Genomic DNA, 23065 nt, shown 5'->3' with positions numbered 1-23065 from the left:
TGTCTCCTATTCAACCTGGCGCTAGAGAGGGCCATCCGCGACTCGAGGGTGGAGACTACGGGAACCATCTTCTATAAGTCAACCCACACCCTGACATACGCTGATGATATAGACATCATTGGTCTGCGGCTCTCCTATGTATCAGAAGCCTACCAAGGGATCGAGCAGGCGGCCGAGAACCTCGCATTGAAGATAAACGAGCCAAATACCAAACTGATGGTGGCAACGGCGCTACCAATATCAAATCCAAACCTACGTGGGCGTGACATGCAGATAGGTGAAAGCACTTTTGAAGTCGTCCCAGAAATCACCTATCTTGGGTCAAAGGTCAATAGCATGGAAGATGAGTTGCGCGCAAGGATGTTGGAAGACAACCGGTCTTTCTAAAGCCTGAAAAATCAGTTCACCTCAAAGAACCATTCGCGACGGGCGAAGCTGGGACTATATAGTACTTATATAGTACCGGTACTCACATACGCCTCTGAGACATGGACACTGTCCAACTCTGACGAAACCCTCTTAGCCGCGTTCGTGAGAAAGATGCTCAGAAGGATACTTGGCCTCGTATGTATGGAAGGACAATCGAGGAGCCGCTATAATGACGAGCTATACGAGACGTACGGCGACTTCACTGTCGTACAGCGTACCAAGCTCACCACTCTCGGTTGGGCTGGCCATGTTGTACGCATGGAAACGGACGACCCAGCCCGTAAAGTCTTTTTAGGCCGTACACAAAAACGAGGTGGCGTGGTAGGCCAACATTGAGGTAGCAAGATGGCGTGGAGGCGTCCGGTATTAAGGCCGCGATAACGGACTGGCAGACGAAGGCCAGAGACCGTGAACAGTTTCAGACACTACTGAGGCAGGCCAAGACCGCAAAGCGGTTGTAGCGCCGGTGTTGAGAAGCGTTACGATTCGGAAGGATATTCATTTGGTCAAACCTTTATTACAAGGACCTTTAAAAAGATTGCATAAAAAATATAGTTTATTTGCTTCCGTTTTGTTTGACTTCCTTTTTGCTTCTGCCCTTTCCTCCTCTCTCTCTCTCACACACACACTATCTTTTCTTTTCTATTTATCTTGTCTAGAGATCGATATTGGATTCTACGGTCGTACCTTACAGCCGGATAAACAAGTAAGTAAAGGTTCTATGAAAATTAATAATGTGTTAAAATGTGTTCATGGCTGTTTATACGATGGTTCATATTTTCACCTGGATAAAATTTATTCTGGTTTAAGAAACACTGATTGGCGAAAATGTATCGCCAAACAGATTGTTACGCGACAAAATAGAATGATAGGCGCATGCGTAGTTGTCTGCCAATGTCGACGTTGTTCCGTACGAATGGGTTTCTTCGGGGTACTTGCTGAACTTTAGAAAGCCACCAGTCAGCTGTTTTGTATGACGGTATGTGTTTTTAAATCCAGACATTTTACGATGCTCTCAACAGTTTGTGATGTTTCTTACGCACGTTTTTGTTGCCACGCAAACAAACATACCTACACAATTTGTCCAAAAATACGCTTCATTGCGGTTCTCTGAAAACATTATCAAAATTGTCTTTCTGTGTTAATTTTAATATTATGACAAAAGAGTATGCATTCGTAACACCAATCGCCATGCATAAAATGCTTGGAAAATAGGACGTTTTTAAAAAATATTTTAATCTATCTTTAAAATTGAATTTGGATGTATAATTCCGATCTCCGCTTAAGCAAAATTCTTATTAAAGCTGGGTTGTTTTATTCCCATTCATTTGTAACTATTTTTTAACTTCCTTTCGCACACGTTTGCTCCATACTCCTTTTAGAAATGAAAAATCCAACACTTTCCTCTCTTACGATGACGACTACCGGAGTGGCTACGCTAGGGTCGTCAGTACGAAAACACTTAAGTTTCGTTACCGTACCTTCTATTCCGAAACCATTCCCATGCTATGTGTTGCGACACAGGCGAATCCGTCTCCATTCGGGTTTCGCTCGGCATGTGATGCCTGGCTACTCGCTGCTCGTGGGTGGCTGAGGATTCCCGAACACTGTCAGCATTTCATCGCCTCGTGCTTCCGGAAATAAGACAATCGAATTCCGCAGTCTGCAAAGTTCTGACCCGGATCGTGACATTTGCGTTTGCGTTCAACCTGAACATTATACAGGTTTTGCTTAGTTTGTATATTGTCGAGTATATAAATTCATAGCATTTTTCATCCTCATCGGGAATGATTGTTCAAGGTACCTTTTAAGTGGCACAGTCTCGTTCAACTGTACGATAGCTGTAAACCAACTGCAATTGAATATACATTGTAGTGTAGTGCAGTGTAATATTGTGTTTAATAATGAAGAAGATCAGTGTTGTCAATGTGTTAGCTCAAAGAAAATTATACCGCATAATGCGACCATTTCCCTGTTGCTATAAGTTTGCGTGATTAAATTATGTCTTTCAAAAATCAATGAAATTAAATCGTGTTTCAAAACAGGACACTGACAGTGTGGCCAGTGCTAATGTACAGCGATGCTCGGATGGTGATGAGTTCTTCCGAGCGATAATTCATTTACTATCTGTTAATGGTTGCCCACTGACGGACAAAAAAAGTAAAACAGTTTTGCCAGCCGGTAGCTGTTGTTAGTGCTGTGGGAATTTGTTCGGTCTTGAGAGCTGCTCAACAACACACAAATGTCAAACGCTGAGAGCTGTGTGAAGTTTTTAGCTATTTTCTCTGGTTTTCCCGCTTTTCCTCTCACTCACATTCAGTCGATATTATTGAGCTGCGGGGTAGCTGGCAGATGTGTTGCATTTCACAGGTCGCGTTGAGAATGTGCGTATGTTTGGTTGCTTGGCTTCGTATTTTACTTCGCTAGCGCTTACCTGCTTCAGAGGATACTCCTCTGAAAACCAAAGTCATCGCGACATAACCGTGCGTTAACAATTATTTTGGTTTTTGATCACTCGCTGAACATTTTCCGTGTCGAAATCGCTCTATTCATACTGCGTTTTAAAATAATATTTCAGTGTAAGCTTCTACCCGTGTCGTTCGAAAATCTAATTTTTTTCATAATCAAAGTGAAACACTTAAAGAAGGTATCTACTAGTAATGTGAATAACCACTCGTTAACGTGAAGAGTTCACTCACTCTTCCATAAAATTACTCCGACCGTATTGGGAAATTATAAACAAATTCGTATCGTCGTGTGATTCGTTATTCATATAAGTATTCCGATATTCATCACTTTATCACTTCATCACGTTATGAAAGCAATTAGATGCAACTATCTCCCAATTCAAATAGAATGTGATGTGTTCTTACTAAATATTAGTCAGTGTGTTAAATAACCCTTCAGAAAGATAAATCAAGACAGAATTCACTCCCCTTCTCTAAAGCCGACTAGCAACCAACTAACTGTGATTTAAATCATTTGAGAGTTTTTAACTTATTAGCCTCGATACGAAGTTTGCTAAAAAATATTCGATTCTGTAATCGTTTTCCTAATTGGAGGGTTTGAATCTTTTATGCATTTATGCTATCCTCCGAATTCATGGAGAGCAAGAATCTTTGTTTGTTACCTTTTGAGAGTCCGAGAGAATTATTGGTTTCATTCGTTTTAAATCGTGATTATTGGGTTTATCTATACATTGTATCCTCTCATAACAACTAGCATGAGCAACCTCACAAGTTCATGAGCGGTGGGAGTGCATGACAAACCGAGGTATTTAGCGAAATTTTGATCAAAATTTCCCACATGGGGGGAATTCTTACCGGTTCTTACCGCTGTTCTAAGCGGTCAGCAAAGTCCGTCCTGTGGGCCAAATGCGGCCCGTCGCAACATTCAATCCGGTCCGCAAAAGGATTTGCCTGATTTTAAAAGATGGTAAAAAACTATTCGCATTCGTTAATTACTGAACACCTTTTAGTATGAAATTTCATTCCGTCGTATTGTTTCAAATTTAATTATCGTTATATGTATTCACGGACCAATCATAATGGTCGAACTTGATGTGAAATTTCCCGTATGTATCACAAACATTGTCTGTACTTTGCGACTTTCGCAATGGTGAAAATCGCATACGGAATTTTGAAGAAAAAATATTTTTTTGGTTAAGTGGTTTTATAAAAAGTTTTGAAAGCGACTTTCGCATCAACACGCAGTTTGGTGTCTAGCTGTTTTGCGATACTCGATACATACATATGTATTTTTTTCCTCTAAAAAAATTTCATCGAAATGAAATATTTTTGTTTTATTGATATACTCTTATATTTGCTTATATTATTATCTATTTCAATAATAATATTTTTGTAGCATTTGAAAACATAAACGAACAATAAAAAACTTAACAATTATTTTTACGAGTACGACGATGTTACAGGGTTTTTCAAGTCACTTTCGAATGTAAACTTTTGTAAAAATAATAGCCGATATCGCGAATAAATGAACACATTTTAACAGTCAGTTAATGTTCATTTTGGTTTAACCGAGTTCATTTGTTGTTTATTCCTGTTAAAATAAACAATCGTCAAAACAGTTAACGACTGCACGATATCGCATATAAGCAGTCACAGGGGAAAAAATCGAGCAGTATAATTAAATGAATGTTAATTTGTATCGCACACGCTCTTGACGATCGTTAATTTAACGACAGCATAGGATCAGTCGTTTAAATTAACAAATGAACTTAATACGTTTGCGATGTCAAATTCGATCAATTTTTAACGACTGTAAATTTTTAACTATTTCTTTCGCGATGCCAGTTAATGTTTACATTAGAAAGTGACTTGTAAAACGATGTATTTTTATGTTTTTTAATATTGTTATTTTTATTATTATTACTAGGGTACATTTATTTATTTATATTACAATGTTTTGCTGTAAGGATTAACAACAAATTGGCAAATGAAATGAAATTGATTAAACTACATATTATGCCTACAATATCCCACATTACCATACATTTTGTTTCTGATCTATTTGTACGCACCAATTAAACTAATGCGAAGCGGTAAAAATACGACACCGGGAAACTTTGCTGACACTTCCGGCAGATCGCACCGTAATACTTAGCGCGAAGTAATCTACACACTCGTAGCATCCAATTTGATATCTTGTTATTTTTAGTCGATACTCTCTTACTATGGTTCGTTTTATCTGGTTCACTTGTGTACCAGTTCAGTCCACAAGTGTACCAGTTGGTCTAGCCGTGTTTGCATATTAGCTTAAACATTAATAGTAAAGCAGACAACCGGTCGTAATAAACAATGGCCAATGATTACGCAATGTTTTAGAATTCCTGGTAAAAGTAACCACGTTAAAACAAACATGGGCGGACAAAAAAAATCTAATAACATTTAAAACACAACATCTAAATGTGTGTATGTCAATATCAAAACAGTAGAAGACAAAAAGAACGAGTTTTATTGCAAATGGCTAATGGATAAAACCAGAGGGAGTTATAAAATTTTCTAAGGATTTCTTCACATATCACTGGGTTTGTTTTCATATCATATTCTTGTGGATTTCGCCACCAAAACAAATAAAAAAAAATGGGAAAAATGGGATTTTGGGATTTTGAAACAGAAATTTCATAGACTTTTTAAAGACTCATGCAATGTTTGTTCTAAGAAAGTCAATATATTTCATTTTCATCTTTTTCTTATTTTTGGCATTACGAGCTACGCGATCACGTACCCGACTGCATGGTTCCAAGACAGCACGATCGTCCTTACGATTGTATCGTTACCAAGAATATATTGAATAAGAATATATTTGCTCAAAACAAAACAATGAAATATCGTGACAAAATTAAAAAAAAACATACTACAGTAGGTGACCGCTAACTGAGAGGTAAACAAGCTCCAGTTAACGAACAATGTTCGCTAACTGGAGTGACGTTTCTATGGATTGATTGTTTTGATTGGCGTTGACTGGAATAAACATACCAAACTTTTTTTCTCATTTATGTTGATATAAAGTATAGTAATTCGTGTAATAACATAAATTAATAGCAAACGTAGGCAAGAGACCCTAAATTTGTTTGAAAAATGCACATTTGCGACAAATTTATCTTCATGAGATTCCGGATGTTTCATGTTTTGACGTTTAAGTGTTCGTTAACTGAGAATCACTCCAGTTAGCGAACCTCCAGTTAAAAAGCACTCCAGTTAAAACACATCCAGTTAGCGGTCACCTACTGTACACCCAGGAACCCCGGATGTTATATATATGAATGTACGAATTCTTCGAATTAATGTCCCTTTTGATTGATTAAGCCCAAATAGCCAGAATTGCTTTAGCAGCTCATTTTGGCATGCTAAAGATCGCTGCTCTAATTCGCCTTTTGCAGTAGAAAAACAGCATCAAAGTTCTATGTGGGTCTTTCAAACAGCGCACAAGCAGCTTCCTTATGCCACGATGCCAGGGATTATTTTTCTTTGTGTTTTATTTTCAAGCAAGCGTCATCGATGAAATAAAAAAACAAGATTTGTTTCGTTTAATAACATATGTATATTTTTAAATCTTTTGTATTGATGAATTACACAAAATTTTACACAATTTACTGATAATTCACAATCACTACACTCACGCCCTAAATCAGCTATAAAGTACGAGCTGGCTATTTGGGAGTTTATTTTAATGGGAACATCATGTTCTTTTTCACTCGTTAGCGTTATCTGGCGCTTTGCGGTCTTGGCCTGTCTCAGGAGTTTCCGAAATCGCTCACGGTCTCGCGCCTTCGTCTGCCAGTCCGTTATCGCAGCCTTAATGGCGAACTCCTCCTCGCCATCTTGCTACCTCAATTTGAACCTACCACACCTCCTCTGTCCTTATGGACGGCCTAAAAAAGACTTTACGGACTAGGTCGTCCGTTTCCATGCGTACAACATGGCCAGCCCACCGGAGCCTGGCAAGCTTTAATCTCAGGTACAGCCTGTATAGTTTGTTCCAAGTTCCCTTCACCCAAGACGTAATATAATAAAATCCGTGCTAAGCCGAGGGTGCGTGTTTTGTCTGCCCCCATATATTTATTTGTTTGATTATTTGTTTCTTTATATTCAATTGTCCGCTCAAATTAGACTGAACAATTTGTTTTTAAATCCTAAATCTATATTATTTTAATCTATCCTTGCCTGATGCATAGACCGCCCATTAAAACGGTTAATACTGAAATGACAATTATACACAAGAATAACGAACACAATGACAACTATTGATTTACGGTGTGAAGACATCTACTTAACTTAACAGAAGAAATATTGAAATCGAACAGGTGCTTCATTGAAATTGCTGATCGCTCTTAAAAGTGGGTCATTCTCTCATTAATACGGAAAAAACACTGAAATGACAATTATACACAATAATAACGAACACAATGTCAACTATTGATTTAGGGTGTGAAGACATCTACGGAACTGAACAGAAGAAATATTGAAATCGAACAGGTGCTTCATTGAAATTACTGATCGTTCTTAAAAGTGGGTCATTCTGTCCATGACAAGTGCGACGGATCAAGAGCTACAGGGGAGGGCGTATCCGCAGACGACGTGACGGAACATAAAAATTGAGACAGTTCAGCAAATAAGGAGATTCGATCATATTGTACAGAATATTAGCGATAAACATTGTCTTCGCCGGAATGAAGCGCACATTCAGCTTTTCTCATTGCAACAACTGACATCGTGTTTCATTGTCAGGAACTGTTGTATTTGATGATGCCCTAAATGCCTTGTTGAGTGCGATACGAGTGAATCATTTTGTACTTTCTCAATTCTCTCCTTGTCTTTGCTACCCGTTGGGGCCCATATTATGCAAGCGTACTCTAAAATCGATCACACCCAGTAACAGTACAAAACCTTTAAACACCCCGGATCATCAAAATCACGGAATAAACGTAACACTATACCGAGAGCTTGTCTAGCCTTTCTAATAGTAGTATTGATATGAACTTTAAATGTTAATGATTCATCCATCCATACGCCAAGATCTTTCACTACATGCACTTGCTGAATAGGAATATCGCCGAGTGTGTAGGCGGCTGCAATCCTGTTACAAGGGTGACCAAAAGAGATAACACTGCATTTATCAATACAGAGTTCTAGCCCTCTTGCGGTACACCATGATGAGAATTTATTAAGATGATCTTGAAGAGTGGAAGCATCGGATAATGGAAGCATAATGGAGATAGGTAAGAAAAACTTAATATCATCTGCGTAGAGAAGATAACCATCAGATGGAAGAATACTAATACAGTCATTGACAAATAACACAAATAGGAGTGGACTTAACACGCTACCTTGAGGAGTGATGGTCTTATATTTAACAAGATCAGTTAATCTTGATGCTTTATAGACTGTTAAGCATCTTGAAAAGACATGTTCCAACTATGTGGCTCCAATTTTAGTTTTAACAGACAGACAGTCTTCAGAACGTTTTAAAGGATTTAAAACTTTAAAAACTATCAACGGTCATACGATTTTATAAATTGTCATCAGCTAATACAAGATCTAATATTCGTCCAGTTTGATTTCTCACATTGTTGATTTGCTTGAACAGGTACATATCAATGATATCAATTATATGATTATTACCTATAGCGATTTGGGCAAACCCACTACTATTCCATTCAATTTGATTTTGGTTAAAATCGCCGAGTATTATCAGTTCATCGTTTGGTCTCATAATGTCGTGATTTTGTCGATTGAACATGACAGGCATTGAAACGTAAATATCTTCAAAAGACAGATTTGTTTTATAGTAAAATCCCATTGTAGCGGTTCCTTTAAGGCAGCGATGTCAAACTCATTTGACCCCGCGGACCAAGCCACTGAAAATAGTAGCACGGCATGCAATCTAATTTATACATGATATTATTTGATACAAAAATCATATCGTTAGCAGATCTTTTCATTTCATTTTGAGATGATAGCTACTTAACATGACGTAACGTAAAAGTAAAATCTTTGACGCAAAAAGGTAAAAAAATAGCTGTAGTAGATTATTTTCAATTGGTTATAGGCTTCTGATATATCCAATATTTGCAGAGTTTTATGGCAACTAACAAGGTTCAGTACGCACAAATAATGTGCACAAACTGGCCATGACTAACGCGTTAGTTCCAATACGGAGCAGTAAATTTTGTAAAGTTGATATTGGTGTCATTTTGATTATCAATATTTTTGAGCTAGAAATAAAATAGCTGTCTAAAGTCCATAGATTACAACAGGTCGTTCAGTCCAATTCAGATCTTCATTTTGCCTTAATTGATGGCTTAACTAAAAAAAAATAATGTTCCTAAACTACATACATATGAGTAAGACATTCACAATTTTGAATGAGGTTGAAACTACATCGTGAGTTGTTTCTGTTACGAATTGTTCATCAAATATTTTTTGCTAATACAGGGTTCCCCACGATTTATTGGTTGGTTCCCATCAATTTTTGGTTGGGTCCCATATTTTTTTGGTGCGTTCCCACCATTTTTTGGCCGTTTTTTTAGAATTTTTTGGTTCATTTATATTAATATCCAATCGGACGAGACCAATAAATTATGAAATCAATCCAAAGATCTATGGGATACGATCAAAAAATCGTGGGAACGCACCAAAAAATCGTGGGAACGCACCAAAAAATCATGGTTGTTGACTAATAAATCGTGGGAAACCTTGTAAATTTAATCATCGGAATATTTTTCCGCATTTCACTAAAATTGTGCAGAATTTATAGCTCAGTTTCATGAAAATAACTATGTTTGATTTTCTTTCTATGACTTCAACCTTTTTTGTGCAATTATTTTTTTATGCATACATGCATAGAGAGAATAGAGAGATGGTAGATAAAAAACCGACAAGGTTTTATGACGATGCATGGTCTGACAATTCATATAGAAACCTGCGGAGTTGAAAATAGAAGCAGAAATGCTTCTACAAATAATTTTTCTCTCAAGCGGTCACGGGCCAAACCAAAAGACCTCGTGGGCCGCAACTCAGGTCACACACATAGCATTGGATACATCAAACTGCCTAGCGACTCTCGAGTATATATGACTGCAAAGTATAATTTCCATTTCGACTCAACTGAAGTCCTTTCTCCATCGTGGTCTTCGCTGGATAACATTCCAAAATTCCATTTTATCCAAATGTTGTTAGCAGCTGCATCCTGTGAAAGCTTCCATTCGCCACGATTGCGGCTGTACTCTACTCGCATTCCCAAGAAGAACTTCGTTTGTCCACAGTCGGTCATTTCAAATTCATCTGTGAACTGGCGCTTCAGCTTCTCGATCGTTTGAATATTTCTTCCAACAATCAGAAGATCGTCGATATTAAGCAACAAATAAATTGCAGACAGGTCTCAGTTGAAACGTATAGGCAGTAGTCCCGGTTTGATCTACGGAACCCAAACTTTAACAATGACGAGTTGAAGCGGTCATTCCAGAATCGTGGAGTTGTTTGAGACCATAAAGCTCCCAAATATTCGAAAATGTGACTCAAATATTCGAAACAGTTAATATAAACAAGGTGTACCATTTTTTTCAGAAAGTTTTATAAATACTAAAACGGCGAGGTGTCGACCTTACCTACAGTGTTGAACCAACACTGAACTTCCCCTTGAAGTTTTTTTGGCATCATTCTTCGTGATGCACCTGAGTCAAACCACATACCATTTCTGTGAGATACTGTTTAACCTTCAAGGCATACTAGATTTTGTTATGGAACAAACTGTCAAATTGTGTGTCGATGTATTGGTGAGGAAGAACACCATAAGCCCATCTGATATATACACTCACTTTGGTCAATCTATTGGTGATGATGATGATGATGATAGGTCCCACCTCATACCCCAACACAGGATTGAGAAAGACGAAGTATCGTAAGATATTAAATAAACTGGTTTAGTAATGCTAATTCAAATTTATATCGAGCAAGTGGTAAGATCACAGATGCGTTTAAAAGCAACAACATGACAACAAAGGAATTTCCGGATTTACATCAACCTTGTAACGTCAAATAAAAGCGGAAAACGTTATAAAGCTTCCGGCGTAATCAATTGCTCCATGGGTTTCCTTTTCGTATAGCCAGTCCAAAGATAACGTTTTTTATCTTAGTCCACTGCTTTCCAGTATTCCCCACATCTCGCTTAACTGCGAGCACCAGGTTTAACGCTGTTTCACAAGAGTGACCTTCCCTATAGCCTAATTGCTCCCGAACCTAGAGCTCATGAGTATCAATGAATCAACTGTTCTTGGACTACTATTTCTAAATTTTTCTCTAAAACATGGAGCATATTAATAGAACGAAACTCTTCCGCTGTAATTGTGCCACTCACTTTAGGAATTGGAACGATTAATGATTCCTTCCAAGATTTAGGAAAGATTCCCTCTTCCAATGATTGATTAATCAACAACAAAAAAATGTTTCTCACCTATCACATCGAATACATTTTGAACAGTTTTGGCAGACACGTTTTCAATACTTGTAGATTTAGTCAAGTTAAAACATATTTTTTTAGTTTGATAAGTGAGATTTTACGAAAACGAAAAATATGCGTATTATACTGCATGCAAATAAACACAACAGGTTCAGTTTCATTGCAGATGTTGTCATTAATCTGTACCACACTTTTTACGAAAAAACAGTTGAATTTGTTAGAGATCCAAAAATCCTCCGTTTTCAATTCGTTTGCAAGAGAGAAAACATTCTCAAGCACTCAAAACTTATTCTCAGACGCGAGCTCGTGGCCTTCGTAAATTTTTGTCACTCTGAGAAATTGATATAGCCACTCAAGCTTTATTTGGCGCTTTAAATAAAAAACAAATTTTTGATCGCATATTTTATTAAACTTTTTCAATTAGAAACATCGAATACATTTTCCAAACTGATTACCGAAAAACCGATCGCTTCATCGTCACGATTCTCAAAGATTCTCGAACCGATTTTGTGCCGATTCGACAAACTTTGAAAACGTGGGTTTCTCAAAAGCACTCATAAGTGCTTTAGAAAATGAGCGTTTAGAAATCCCATGGCCCCGCGGCCATAAGCCCACCTGTTATATACGAACTTAGCACAATTTTTCGATCGAAAAAATTCGATCGATCCTGCTATACGGCCTCAGCACAATTTTTCGATCGAAAAAATTCGTTAGGCGCTCACATAAAACTGACAGTATAACTATTTCTGTCATATTTCTACATGAAGTCGATTCCCTTCGAGTTCAGTATTTACGGCCTCAGCACGATTTTTCGATCGAAAAAATTCTATAGGCGCTCACGTAAAACTGACAGTATAACTATTTCTTTTATACCCCTACATGAAGTTGGCCCCCCAGGTAAACAATTTTAAAAATAATTTTTTATCACCCAAAACATTGAAAAAGAACCAAAACATTTACCAACTTGCTTTTAAATAACGTTTTTCAAAAACATCAACCTTGATTTATGGCATTTTTCTGATATTCGATAATTTCCGCAGCTCAATGTGTCGCGTATTTTTCCCCATACAAAGCGGAATGATCGAATTTTTGTAGCATAGTTCATTTTGCTCGTGAGTGTCATGGTATACCAGTTTTCAAAAAGACCAGTAAAATGAACACCTTGGCGGCGAAATGAGTGTCAAATGACACCAAAATGACAGCCGGATCGATCGAATTTTTTCGATCGAACAATGGTGCTGAAGCCGTTAGTGTAGGCAAATCATTTTTTAAAATATTTAATAAATTATTTTTTTTCACCCAAAATATTTAAAAAAAAACCAAAACAATTACCAACTTGCTTTTACGTAACGTTTTTCAAAACCATTAACCTTGATTTATGGCATTTTTCTGTAATCGAAAATTTCCGCAGCTCAATGAGTTGCGGATTTTTCGCCATACAAAGCGGAACGATCGAATTTTTGTAGCATAGTTCATTTTGCTCGTGAGTGTCATGGTATACCAGTTTTCAAAAAGACCAGTATAATGAACACCTTGACGGTGAAATGAGTGTCAAATGACATCAACATGACAGCCGGATCGATCGAATTTTTTCGATCGAAAAATTGTGCTGAGGCCGATAATTTTGATGTCATTTGACACTCATTTCGCCGCCAAGGTGTTCATTTTACTGATCTTTTTGAAAACTGGTATACCATGACACTCACGAGCAAAATGAACTATGCTACAAAAATTCGATCGTTCCACTTTGTATGGGGAAAAATCCGCGACGCATTGGCTGCGGAATTTATCAAATATCAGAAAAATGCCATAAATCAAGGATGATGTTTTTGAAAAACGTTGTGTAAAAGCAAGTTAGTAAATGTGTTGGTTCTGATACAGGTGTCCCCCGAGATACGACTGTATTTGGGACCGAAAAAATGTCCCAAAGAAAGGCGTAAGTCGAAAAAGGCGTATGTCGAATATCTATGAATATAAAGTTTATAACCGAAGTTGAAGAGTTGGAATTTATGATATCGTGTATTTTATTTAAAATAATGTTCGATAATGTAATAATTATATTTTAAAACCCGTACACAATATAGATATACAAGATAGGGTAGTTGTGGAATCTTTGGAAATGTGTGTATAACGGTTATCAGCCCAGATATTCAAAAAAAATACATCAATTTCTTGTCAATGACAACTTTTAACTGTCAAAATCAAAATCGTCGTATCTGCGAATCGTTGTAAATCGAGGGGGTCGTAACTCGGGAGACGCATGTATTCGATAACTTGCGCAGCTCAATGCGTTGCGGATTTTTCGCCATACAAAACGGAACTATCGAATTTTTGTAGCATAGTTCATTTTGCTCGTGAGTGTCATGGTATACCAGTTTTCAAAAAGACCAGTAAAATGAACACCTTGACGGTGAAATGAGTGTCGAATGACACCAAAATGACAGCCGGATCGATCGAATTTTTTCGATCGAAAAATTGTGCTGAGGCCGAATGTAATACAGTCGTTGCCGCTAAATTTTGACTCTAACTCACTTATTTTTGTCTCGAAGGCACCAATTTTTGACAGCGTTTCACGATTTTTGCCTCGAAGGCATCAATTTTTGACAGAGCGCATCAATTTTTGCCTCGAAGGCATCAATTTTTGACTGTGAGTCAATCGCTTTATTTACAAAATTTTATGTAATTTCTGAAACTGTGTGTTCTGAAATGATTGAAATTAAGTTAAATAGTGAATAATTTTATTGATACAAATTAAAATAAAATAATTGTTTTGCCAATTTTGGCAGTTTCAATGGAGTGAAAAAAATTGGCACGTATTTTCAGCTGTAAACAAAAGCTTTAGAAATTCTAAAATTTCATCATTTTTTCTCAAGAAACAATCAATTTACACAGTTTTTGTATTTTTTATGAGTTGTGGAATAACAATTGTTAAAAATCTGCTTAAATACCTTGTAAAATTGTCATTATTCCTACAAGAGTCAAAAATTGACGACTTACAGACAAAAATAGGTGCGTTAGAGTCAAAAATTGATGCGCATTGTCAAAAATTGATGCCTTAGAGGCAAAAATTCATGCGCACTGTCAAAAATTGATGCCTTAGAGCCAAAATTTGGTGGCAACGACTGTAATTATATTTTAAAAACCGTACACAATATAGATATTCAAGATAGGGTAGTTGTGGAATCTTTGGAAATGTGTGTATAATGGTTATCAGCCCAGATATTCAAAAAAATACATCAATTTCTTGTCAATGACAACTTTTAACTGTCAAAATCAAAATCGTCGTGTCTGCGAATCGTTGTAAATCGAAGGGGTCGTAACTCGGGGGACGCATGTATTCGATAACTTGCGCAGCTCAATGCGTTGCGGATTTTTCGCCATACAAAACGGAACTATCGAATTTTTGTAGCATAGTTCATTTTGCTCGTGAGTGTCATGGTATACCAGTTTTCAAAAAGACCAGTAAAATGAACACCTTGACGTTGAAATGAGTGTCGAATGACACCAAAATGACAGCCGGATTGATCGATTTTTTTCGATCGAAAAATTGTGCTGAGGCCGACTGTCAGTTTTACGTGAGCGCCTATCGAATTTTTTCGATCGAAAAATTGTGCCGAGACCACCTGTATTGCCAGCGTCCTCCGAAACGGCTGAATCATTTTCAACGAAACTTTGAATCTAATGCGTGTGAAATTATATTAAACGATTTCAGAATCGTATTGGTCAATATTGGCACGTTACGATATCATTTTGTTTAAGAATGAAAACTATCTATCTTGCAATGGGTCGCATACATTTTACATATTTTTTTTTTTACATTCATGCATGATTTTCTGAGATTTTACTTAATATACTTAATGAATTTAGAATATGTCTCTACAGGTTATTATTCACAACTACTACATAACAGTGGCTAGCTGCTTTTTATACACGTCGTATATGATATGGTATACTTTGTTTTTCCAACAATACTTTTTTTTGTTGTTGCAGAAATATAGCTGAAGAGTGTCCTCAACGATGCGTGAAAAAAGTTTTCCTATAAGTGGTCTAAGAAACTGTCCAGGGTGCCGCAAAATCTGATAATAGGTGAAATATGAGGTGTCCGACTTTACGTGATCGCCACTGTAGAATCAATACCGAACAAGTAAAAAACTGCAGGCAAAAGTAGTAACCAATGATCATCCAAATAAATTTGTAAAATCGTTTCTCCAGCAATTGAAGCCCCCGAAAAACTAGAAAGTACCTGCCTAGCTATCGGGCCATACAACGACAGTACCACGGCCATAATAACCAACTTCAATCATTTAATGATCGAAAACTACGTTTCCATTTAATCTAATCGAAAATCGAAATACATACATAATGGAACGGAAGCTATTATATGCATTTCGCGGATGGATTGCCTTTGTGGCCTTCATGGATTTAGGTACAGCCTTCCGGTGTTACATAGAGCGACGGAGTTTTCTAGGAGATCATTCTGAAACGCAGTTTATAGAAGGTAGCTCATACATTTATATTAATTAATTTTGAATGTGCATCAAAAGCCCAAATCAAATATTTTACTTATTATTTTTTTCTTTTTCTAATCTATACAACGCAGGAGACTACACAATTTCTAGGATACTGGGAATATATTGTATATTAAAAGCAGTCGCATTAGTTCATTGTACGCTGTACATACATTACAAACCGTAAGTACATTTGGTTTTTTTTTTTGCAAAAATGTTTTAGAAACTTGTGTAGTGTTAAAACTGTATATGAATTCTTTTATCTATTTCTTTTAGAGTTGTTAGCATGGGAGGCTGCTCATTAGCAATTACAATGATGCTATACATAACGGAGGCCTTGTATTTCCGCTCAACTACGTTAAACTTCTACGTTATATTTCCTTGCGTTTTGAATTGTAAGTATGATATGATAAAAGGGAATGAATGAATTGTTTGCCTGTCATTTTATTAGATTCTTACACCTGTTCTCACTTTCCTCTGAATCTTTGTCCGGTTGCTATAGATCGCAATCCATGAGAATGGATCGCAATCAACTACGTCTGAATCGTTTTCAGCTTCGTCTGAATCGTTTTCAGCTACGTTTGGATCGCTCTCAGCTTCCTTTGGATTTTACGGTAGCTCGCGCAAATTTTGTTGCGGCGCATAGTTTATTTAGTGACGGCTTGGCGTACCTCACGATTCACATCATAACAGACGATATGAAAAACAACAATTTCATATTTTTCTATGTTTGAACCCAATTGAGAGCCTCTCATTGAATTCTGAAACTCCATTTTTAAGCAATGAATAACATTTGACAGATTTATCGGAGGGACTCAGTTCATATTCATACATGTTTTATGTTGTTTTATACAGTTTTTATAGTGTATTTTGTCGCAACAAGCGTAGATGGTTCAGTAAGCACTCACAGACACCACGAAATTTTAGCAAGCACCGTGAATTGTAGCCAACATTATACATACCAACACGGCTACCCCTTCTTTTAAATTAACCCCGAAAGCCGAAATATCATCTGAATTTTTATCGGGGTGCCTGTAAGCGCCTACCAAATCAAACTTTTTACACATCCCGAGCACGAGCACACCGCGTTGTTTTGTTTTGATGATCTGACTGACAGGTCGATTTGACAGAATGAATTGCTGCATTTTCAGTAATTTGTTTTACTAATATTCAGTGAAACGACTAATTTGACACTGATTTTACTGATTTTCAGTAAAATGTGTACTACTGAAATGCATTCAGTAAATTGTTTTACTGAAATTCAGTAAAACAAAATCACATTTATGCTGAAAATCAGTAAAATATTCTATTACTGAACCGTTTCAGTAAAAAACTTTACTGAAGTGTCTTTCACAAGTGTGTCATGTATTCATATGTGTGTTCTTGTATGCATTCTTGATCTACATGCTCTTAAAGGCGAGAATTTCGATATTGAGAATTGCATTTTTCAAGACCTAGAACCAATTATTTCACTTTTCATACAAATTGTATAAAAAAGATCCTCCCGCATAACGAGTGAGTCATTGGAACGTACAGTCTGTTCCCGAGTTACACGGTTCTCGACTTACGCGGATTCGGAGATACGCGGTTTTCTAAATTTGACAGATTAAATGTCAAATCAGTAAAATTTGCTTCAAGTTCGGTATAAATTGCATTTTTGCTAACAAATTGAAACCGCTCAAAAGCCAGAGATATTAGAATTTTCTGCACGAATCATATCAAATAAATGATAACGTCTATAAAAGTATTAATTTAAATCAAAAACTGCAAGTAATACACCTGTTCTCACTTTCCTCTGAATCTGTATCCAGTTGCTATGGATCGCAATCCATGAGATTGGATCGCAATCAACTACGTCTGAATCGTTTGCAGCTACGTTTGGATCGTTTTCAGCAACGTTTGTATCGCTCTCAGCTACCTTTGGATTTAGGGGTATCTCGCGCAAATTTCGTTGCGGCGCAAAGTTTATTTGGTGACCGTTCGTCGTACCTCACGATTCTCCTCATAACAGACGATTTTAATAGCAACAACTTCGTATTGTTCTATGTTTGAACCCAATTGAGAATATGTGTTAAAAACTAATTTTTAAGCTATGAACAACATTTGACAGATTTGTCTGCTTCTGCGCATCAGAACAGATTTCCTCCATTCTAAAGATGGAATATCCGACTATACCTCGAAACCCTGAACAAGACTGAATGACCACGTAGGTCGTTACGCTAAAAAGAAGAAGATTGTGCTGGTTTGTTTGGAAAACTTGGTCTAATAATCAAAAACGTATGAATGGTGATGTAAGCGTCATATAAAATACGATAAGATTTTACAATTGAATGCATTAATTGGTTAGTTCTTTCCTTAGAGTGCAAATGTGTCCCGCGGTCACCAAATAAACGGTGCGCTAAAACGAAATTGGCGCGAGCTACCGTAAAATCCAAAGGTAGCTGAGAACGATCCAAACGTAGCTGAAAACGGTTCAGACGTAGTTGAAAACGATTCAGACGTAGTTGATTGCGATCCATTCTCATGGATTGCGATCCATAGCAACTGGATAAAGATTCAGAGGGAAGTGAGAACAGGTGTAAATAGTATTTTAGTCAAAAAACATGAAATTCGACTTACGCGGATATTCGAGTTACGCGGATTCGTCGGGAACGCAGAAACCGCGTAACTCGGGAACAGACTGTATTAAACTCGTTATGAGAGGTTACACTGTACTTTATTTATTGTACAGTGGGGCGCCGTTTATCCGGGTACCTTTTATCCAGCTTTCCGTTTATCCGTGCTGTTGAGAAATGACAGTTCAATACAAAGTGACATTGCGTTATGAGGAGGATATTTGAAAAAGCGGTTATAAGAGCACATTGTCATAACAAAAAACACTATAATTCATGGCAAATTTTAAATATTCTCTTTGAAAAAACATGAAATTCATAAAAACTGGGTTATTTTTATCAAAAAATAAGAAAAATTTCCAAAACATAATCAGAAATTGGTGATAAAACATATCATTTGACTCATTATCCGTGTTATTCGCTTATCCGGGCGGGGTCAAGTCCCGAGAAGGCCGGATAAACGGCGCTCCACTGTATTTATAAATACAAGTTTTCCGAGTTTTTTTATTTGCTTTTTACATTTCTGTTATTTTTACTCAGAAGGAACATCTTTAGCCGTATTATTGTTCGTTAAAATTTTTGAAATGAGAATGTTTGAAGAAAATGGTAGTATCATCATGATTTTCCTAATCTAGATGCTTCGCCAGAGGAGTAATCGAGCGGGGTTCGCCAATTTTTGAACATTCATTAAACCTATACATTTCTTCATGCGAGACACGAATTATTGTCAGTAATAATAATCCTTAAACAAGTGTATTGAGAAGTTACACACTTTTATCTTCTTTTTCTGCTTCTGTGGCACAATAACCGTTGTCGGTCAAGATCTGCCTGCGCCACTAGTGCGCTTGGCTCAGTGTCTCATTGATATAGTCATAGCAGGATAGTCAGTCGTCCTACGTATTGGAGCACGGTCCATTTGGGGCTTGAACCCATGACGTGCCTGTTGTTAAGTCGTACGAGTTGACGCCTGCACCACGAGATCGGTTTTATGTTTGTTGATCACTGTGGATAATAATTGAATGGTGATCACTACATTGGGTATCATACACTTTTTTAAAATGTGCAAAAAAATGCATGAAAAATACTCTTCTGGATTTCCGGCAAATCACCAAAACGATTATCCATATAGTTATGGTAGGCAGCGTAGTATTATTATAGGATTTCACAAATATCGTTCGAATGCGTAAGAATACAAACCTTCATTCTGAATAATAACATCCCAAAATCCAAACTGTTTGGATGCTTTTGGTGATTGATATTTGTTTTTATATCATTTTGATATCATTTTATATCTCATGTTAACTGAATATTATGTCTACCTTGCAACCACTGCTTAATAAATTAAAACATTATTTTTATTTTCTTGTAGCGATAACACTTATAGGTCTATTATATATTCCACGTAAATTGCGACTCTGGGAGCATCGAATTGCTTCCGAAAATGATGACGAAAATTCGCAACTGTTGAAGCAAATGGGAGGATTCAAAAAAAGACGAGCGCATAAAAATAAAACACCATGAACAGTGTGAATAGCATAATGTGAGGTCTTTTTCTATTATCGTTATTTTCAAACAGTATCCCAACCCACCTGTTCTTATATATTTTGGCACCCTCAAGACTTGTTTTCATGAGTAAGAGTCGACTATGTTGTATTACAAAAGTACGGTAATCCCAACGACCCAACAGATAACCATATCGATGGTATAATCATTAAAAAATTCTCACAATTTTGCACGATTCAATATGTTTTCAAACAATTATTTAAAACACAAATAAACAGCCTCACAATCTTGCCTATACTTGACAAAATTACATTTCTATTTCCGAAGAGTGTCCATATCAATTTTACTCGAACCTTTTTTCCTTCTTCGAAAAGCCATATGTAAGAAATTCATACGCCTTGTGCACCAATTGCAACATGCTATATATTTCATGGTAGCTAACACAAGAAATCAAATCTTCGCAATGATAGAAGGAATAGAATACAAGTAACCATTTCATAATAATTTTCTACGCCTTCCTACTATTGGGTAAAAAGGAAAAGAAAGATATTTCATATATGACGATTTGCTAACACCACGAAACAATTAAAATGAAGGCTTGATGACAATGTTTATTCAAGAAAATTCAGGGGTATTAAATTAGTAGAAGCAGATGGACTTTACAACAACACATTGTGAATGCAACTAAGCTTTAAACATTTATAACACGAATTCTAACGCATGTCACGTGCCGTAAATAATAGTATCACATAATTTAGGGTAAAAGAAAAGATTACCCCTTGGTTGCCTTACTAAGCGCCTCAAAATATGTAATTTAATTATTTATCACATTGGTTTGGCTAGTTCAGTGTAAACGTTCATTGAAAAAGTGAAAAACAATTGTTGGAATTACTCATTAAATTCGATTTTCCAAACATTTAACAAGAATAGCAACAAGTAAAGTTTTTAAGCACTCCAGTTCCTAACTCCGATCCAGTATTGAATCAGCCAAGGGGTAAAATTTACCTTAATCGAATATTTTGTTCGTCGTCTAGCTTTCAACGAAGAAAGTAAAAAAAAAACTATTTGACACCCTGATACCACAAACGTGTGATGAATGATTTTAAGTTATTGGTGCATCCGGTGAGTGTTATTACTAGCATGAAATCAACTTAAATCAGCAAACTAGTTCGTGATAGCAACACAAAGTAGACTGCAGAAATTGCTACCAAGACTACTTCGCTTAATTGAACATTACAAAACGACCAGTTACTCTAAGAATTGCACTTAGAACCTCTCTGCCAACAACTCTTGCTAAACTTGTAAACAGAACAATGTAAATAATTTTCTACATTGCCAAAGCTTACATCTTACAGATGGTGTTGTCTTATTATGCACAACTTTATGCAAATTGTACATTTTGAATCAATTCTACAGCAAATGAATCTTAATGACACCATCGGTGTATTTTTGCCTAGAATCTAATAAAAAGAACATAGACCTTTAAAATGCATTAGTCAACATTTATATTATTAAGTAGTATATTACCACATTTCAATCCACATAATTACCGTCAATGATTATTGACAATCGGACCACCAGCAGAGTTGTTTTTACCTGTAGTCAAATATCAATCTCACAAGATTCACTGGTATGCGTTTAATTCTACAATGCATATAATTCTTATTAAACAAAATATATGTTATACTATAGACGCAAAAACTTGTTATAGGTCATATCGGATTCTGACTAAGAGTGAATAAATTACAAGCAATAAAAGCGTACAACTACGCCAAACAAACAAATTTTATAAAGTAAATCTCGACATCAAGTGAACCTAATGGAAAACGGCAATAGAAATAAAAAGGAAATAAAACATGCATCATACAAAATAAATATATTGTGCATTTTTTAGCTATACCGGCAGTTTCTTTAGATAGCTGGCATAAACGGATTGTGGTAAGTTAGATTTACTTTAGATAGCTGGTATAAACGGAAATAACGGTAAGTGGTCTATTAAATCTGAGAAGTGATGTGTCTGGTTTTCTTTTAATATTTAAAACATAGAAAATTATGTAAATCATCTGCATGACACTTGTAGCAATCAATGAATTGCTGTGTTGGGTGCTGCGCTGCTTCATTGGGCATATCTTAGTGAACGTATGTAGTTGAATTTTTGATGATCTTCTTTATGCTGTGATCTGGAGGTGAGCATTTCGGCTCTTTTGAGTGAACGTGAATGAACCGAGACGTTCATTGCTGTGAACGTGAACGTGATTTCGGTTCTTTCGTTCTTTTGCAAACAGCAATACATGTAAAGTCTGTGAATCAGTACACTATTCGAAAATCGGTAGAACTACCAATCAATCCGTTGGTCTGATTGCATGAAAAGCAAACCAATATTACCTTTTGACCCTAGAAAGCGATTCACACAAACAGTTTAAAGCCGGCCATTTCATGTTTTTATTCTAAATTTGCGGATGGCTTTGAAGGTTTTTTTGTTCATTATTTCAAAATGATCATGAATGATTGCACTTCAGTTTCAGATATATCAAAAGAACCATAGCGTTCTTTTCTTGTGAACCGGTTCATTAATATTTTCATGTAAACTGATTGAACCATACGGTTCTGGTTCATTTGGCACACCTCTACTGTGATCTACTTTACGCAACTAAATACTTGTGCAGCACGACGTGTTAAGCCTTCCGCATTAATTCATTGAACACCGTTTATCGGTCCCTGGAATAACGCTATTCTTATGGCCAATTAAAGTGCTCTACCAGAAAATTAGACACTCCGGTAAATTATAATTTCAACCCTACAGAAACAACTTAGTACTCTATGGGCTTGTTGAAGATCAATATTATTAGATGCGCTATATGCTTCTGTTGTGAACTATTAATTCAATCAGTTTAGTGTAATTCATAAGTATAGTGTAAATAAAAACAACAAACTGTCTTGACTTTTCGATTCTAAATGAACTGTATAGTGGGTTACTGAAGTTAAGCGTTGTGCTTTTAATAGTAGAATAGTTGTGGTCAATTGCCATCGCAA

General features: G+C 36.5%; 1 protein-coding gene across 5 annotated transcripts; it reads left to right on the top strand.

Moving 5' to 3' along the window:
• Positions 1 to 1793: 1793 nt before the first annotated feature.
• LOC120947262 (uncharacterized) lies at positions 1794 to 21929 on the top strand. Of its 5 annotated transcripts, none has more exons than XM_040362434.2 (5): positions 1794 to 2153; positions 15400 to 15907; positions 16010 to 16100; positions 16194 to 16312; positions 19899 to 21929. In XM_040362434.2, exons 2-5 carry the CDS (start codon positions 15772 to 15774, stop codon positions 20048 to 20050), a joined length of 498 nt encoding a protein of 165 aa, XP_040218368.1. In that variant the 5' UTR covers positions 1794 to 2153; positions 15400 to 15771; the 3' UTR covers positions 20051 to 21929. The 5 variants fall into 5 exon arrangements, with proteins under 5 accessions (XP_040218368.1, XP_040218367.1, XP_040218369.1 ...); XM_040362433.2 differs by having other exon boundaries at positions 1794 to 2229; XM_040362435.2 differs by lacking the exon at positions 1794 to 2153 and adding an exon at positions 2275 to 2813.
• Positions 21930 to 23065: the final 1136 nt, after the last annotated feature.

Source organism: Anopheles coluzzii, chromosome 2 (assembly GCF_943734685.1).
Source record: "Anopheles coluzzii chromosome 2, AcolN3, whole genome shotgun sequence".
Classification (NCBI taxonomy): domain Eukaryota; kingdom Metazoa; phylum Arthropoda; class Insecta; order Diptera; family Culicidae; genus Anopheles; species Anopheles coluzzii.
The sequence above is the reverse complement of the archived record's forward strand: the minus strand, read 5'-3'. Positions and strand labels throughout refer to the sequence as shown.

Bases quoted from the DNA above. Each gene is read 5' to 3' on its own strand.
- LOC120947262 (XM_040362434.2), top strand. From the start codon at position 15,772: ATGGAACGGAAGCTATTATATGCATTTCGCGGATGGATTGCCTTTGTG. The intron at 16,101-16,193 runs GTAAGTACATTT...TATTTCTTTTAG, and splicing joins CTGTACATACATTACAAACC to AGTTGTTAGCATGGGAGGCT. The intron at 16,313-19,898 runs GTAAGTATGATA...ATTTTCTTGTAG, and splicing joins ATTTCCTTGCGTTTTGAATT to CGATAACACTTATAGGTCTA.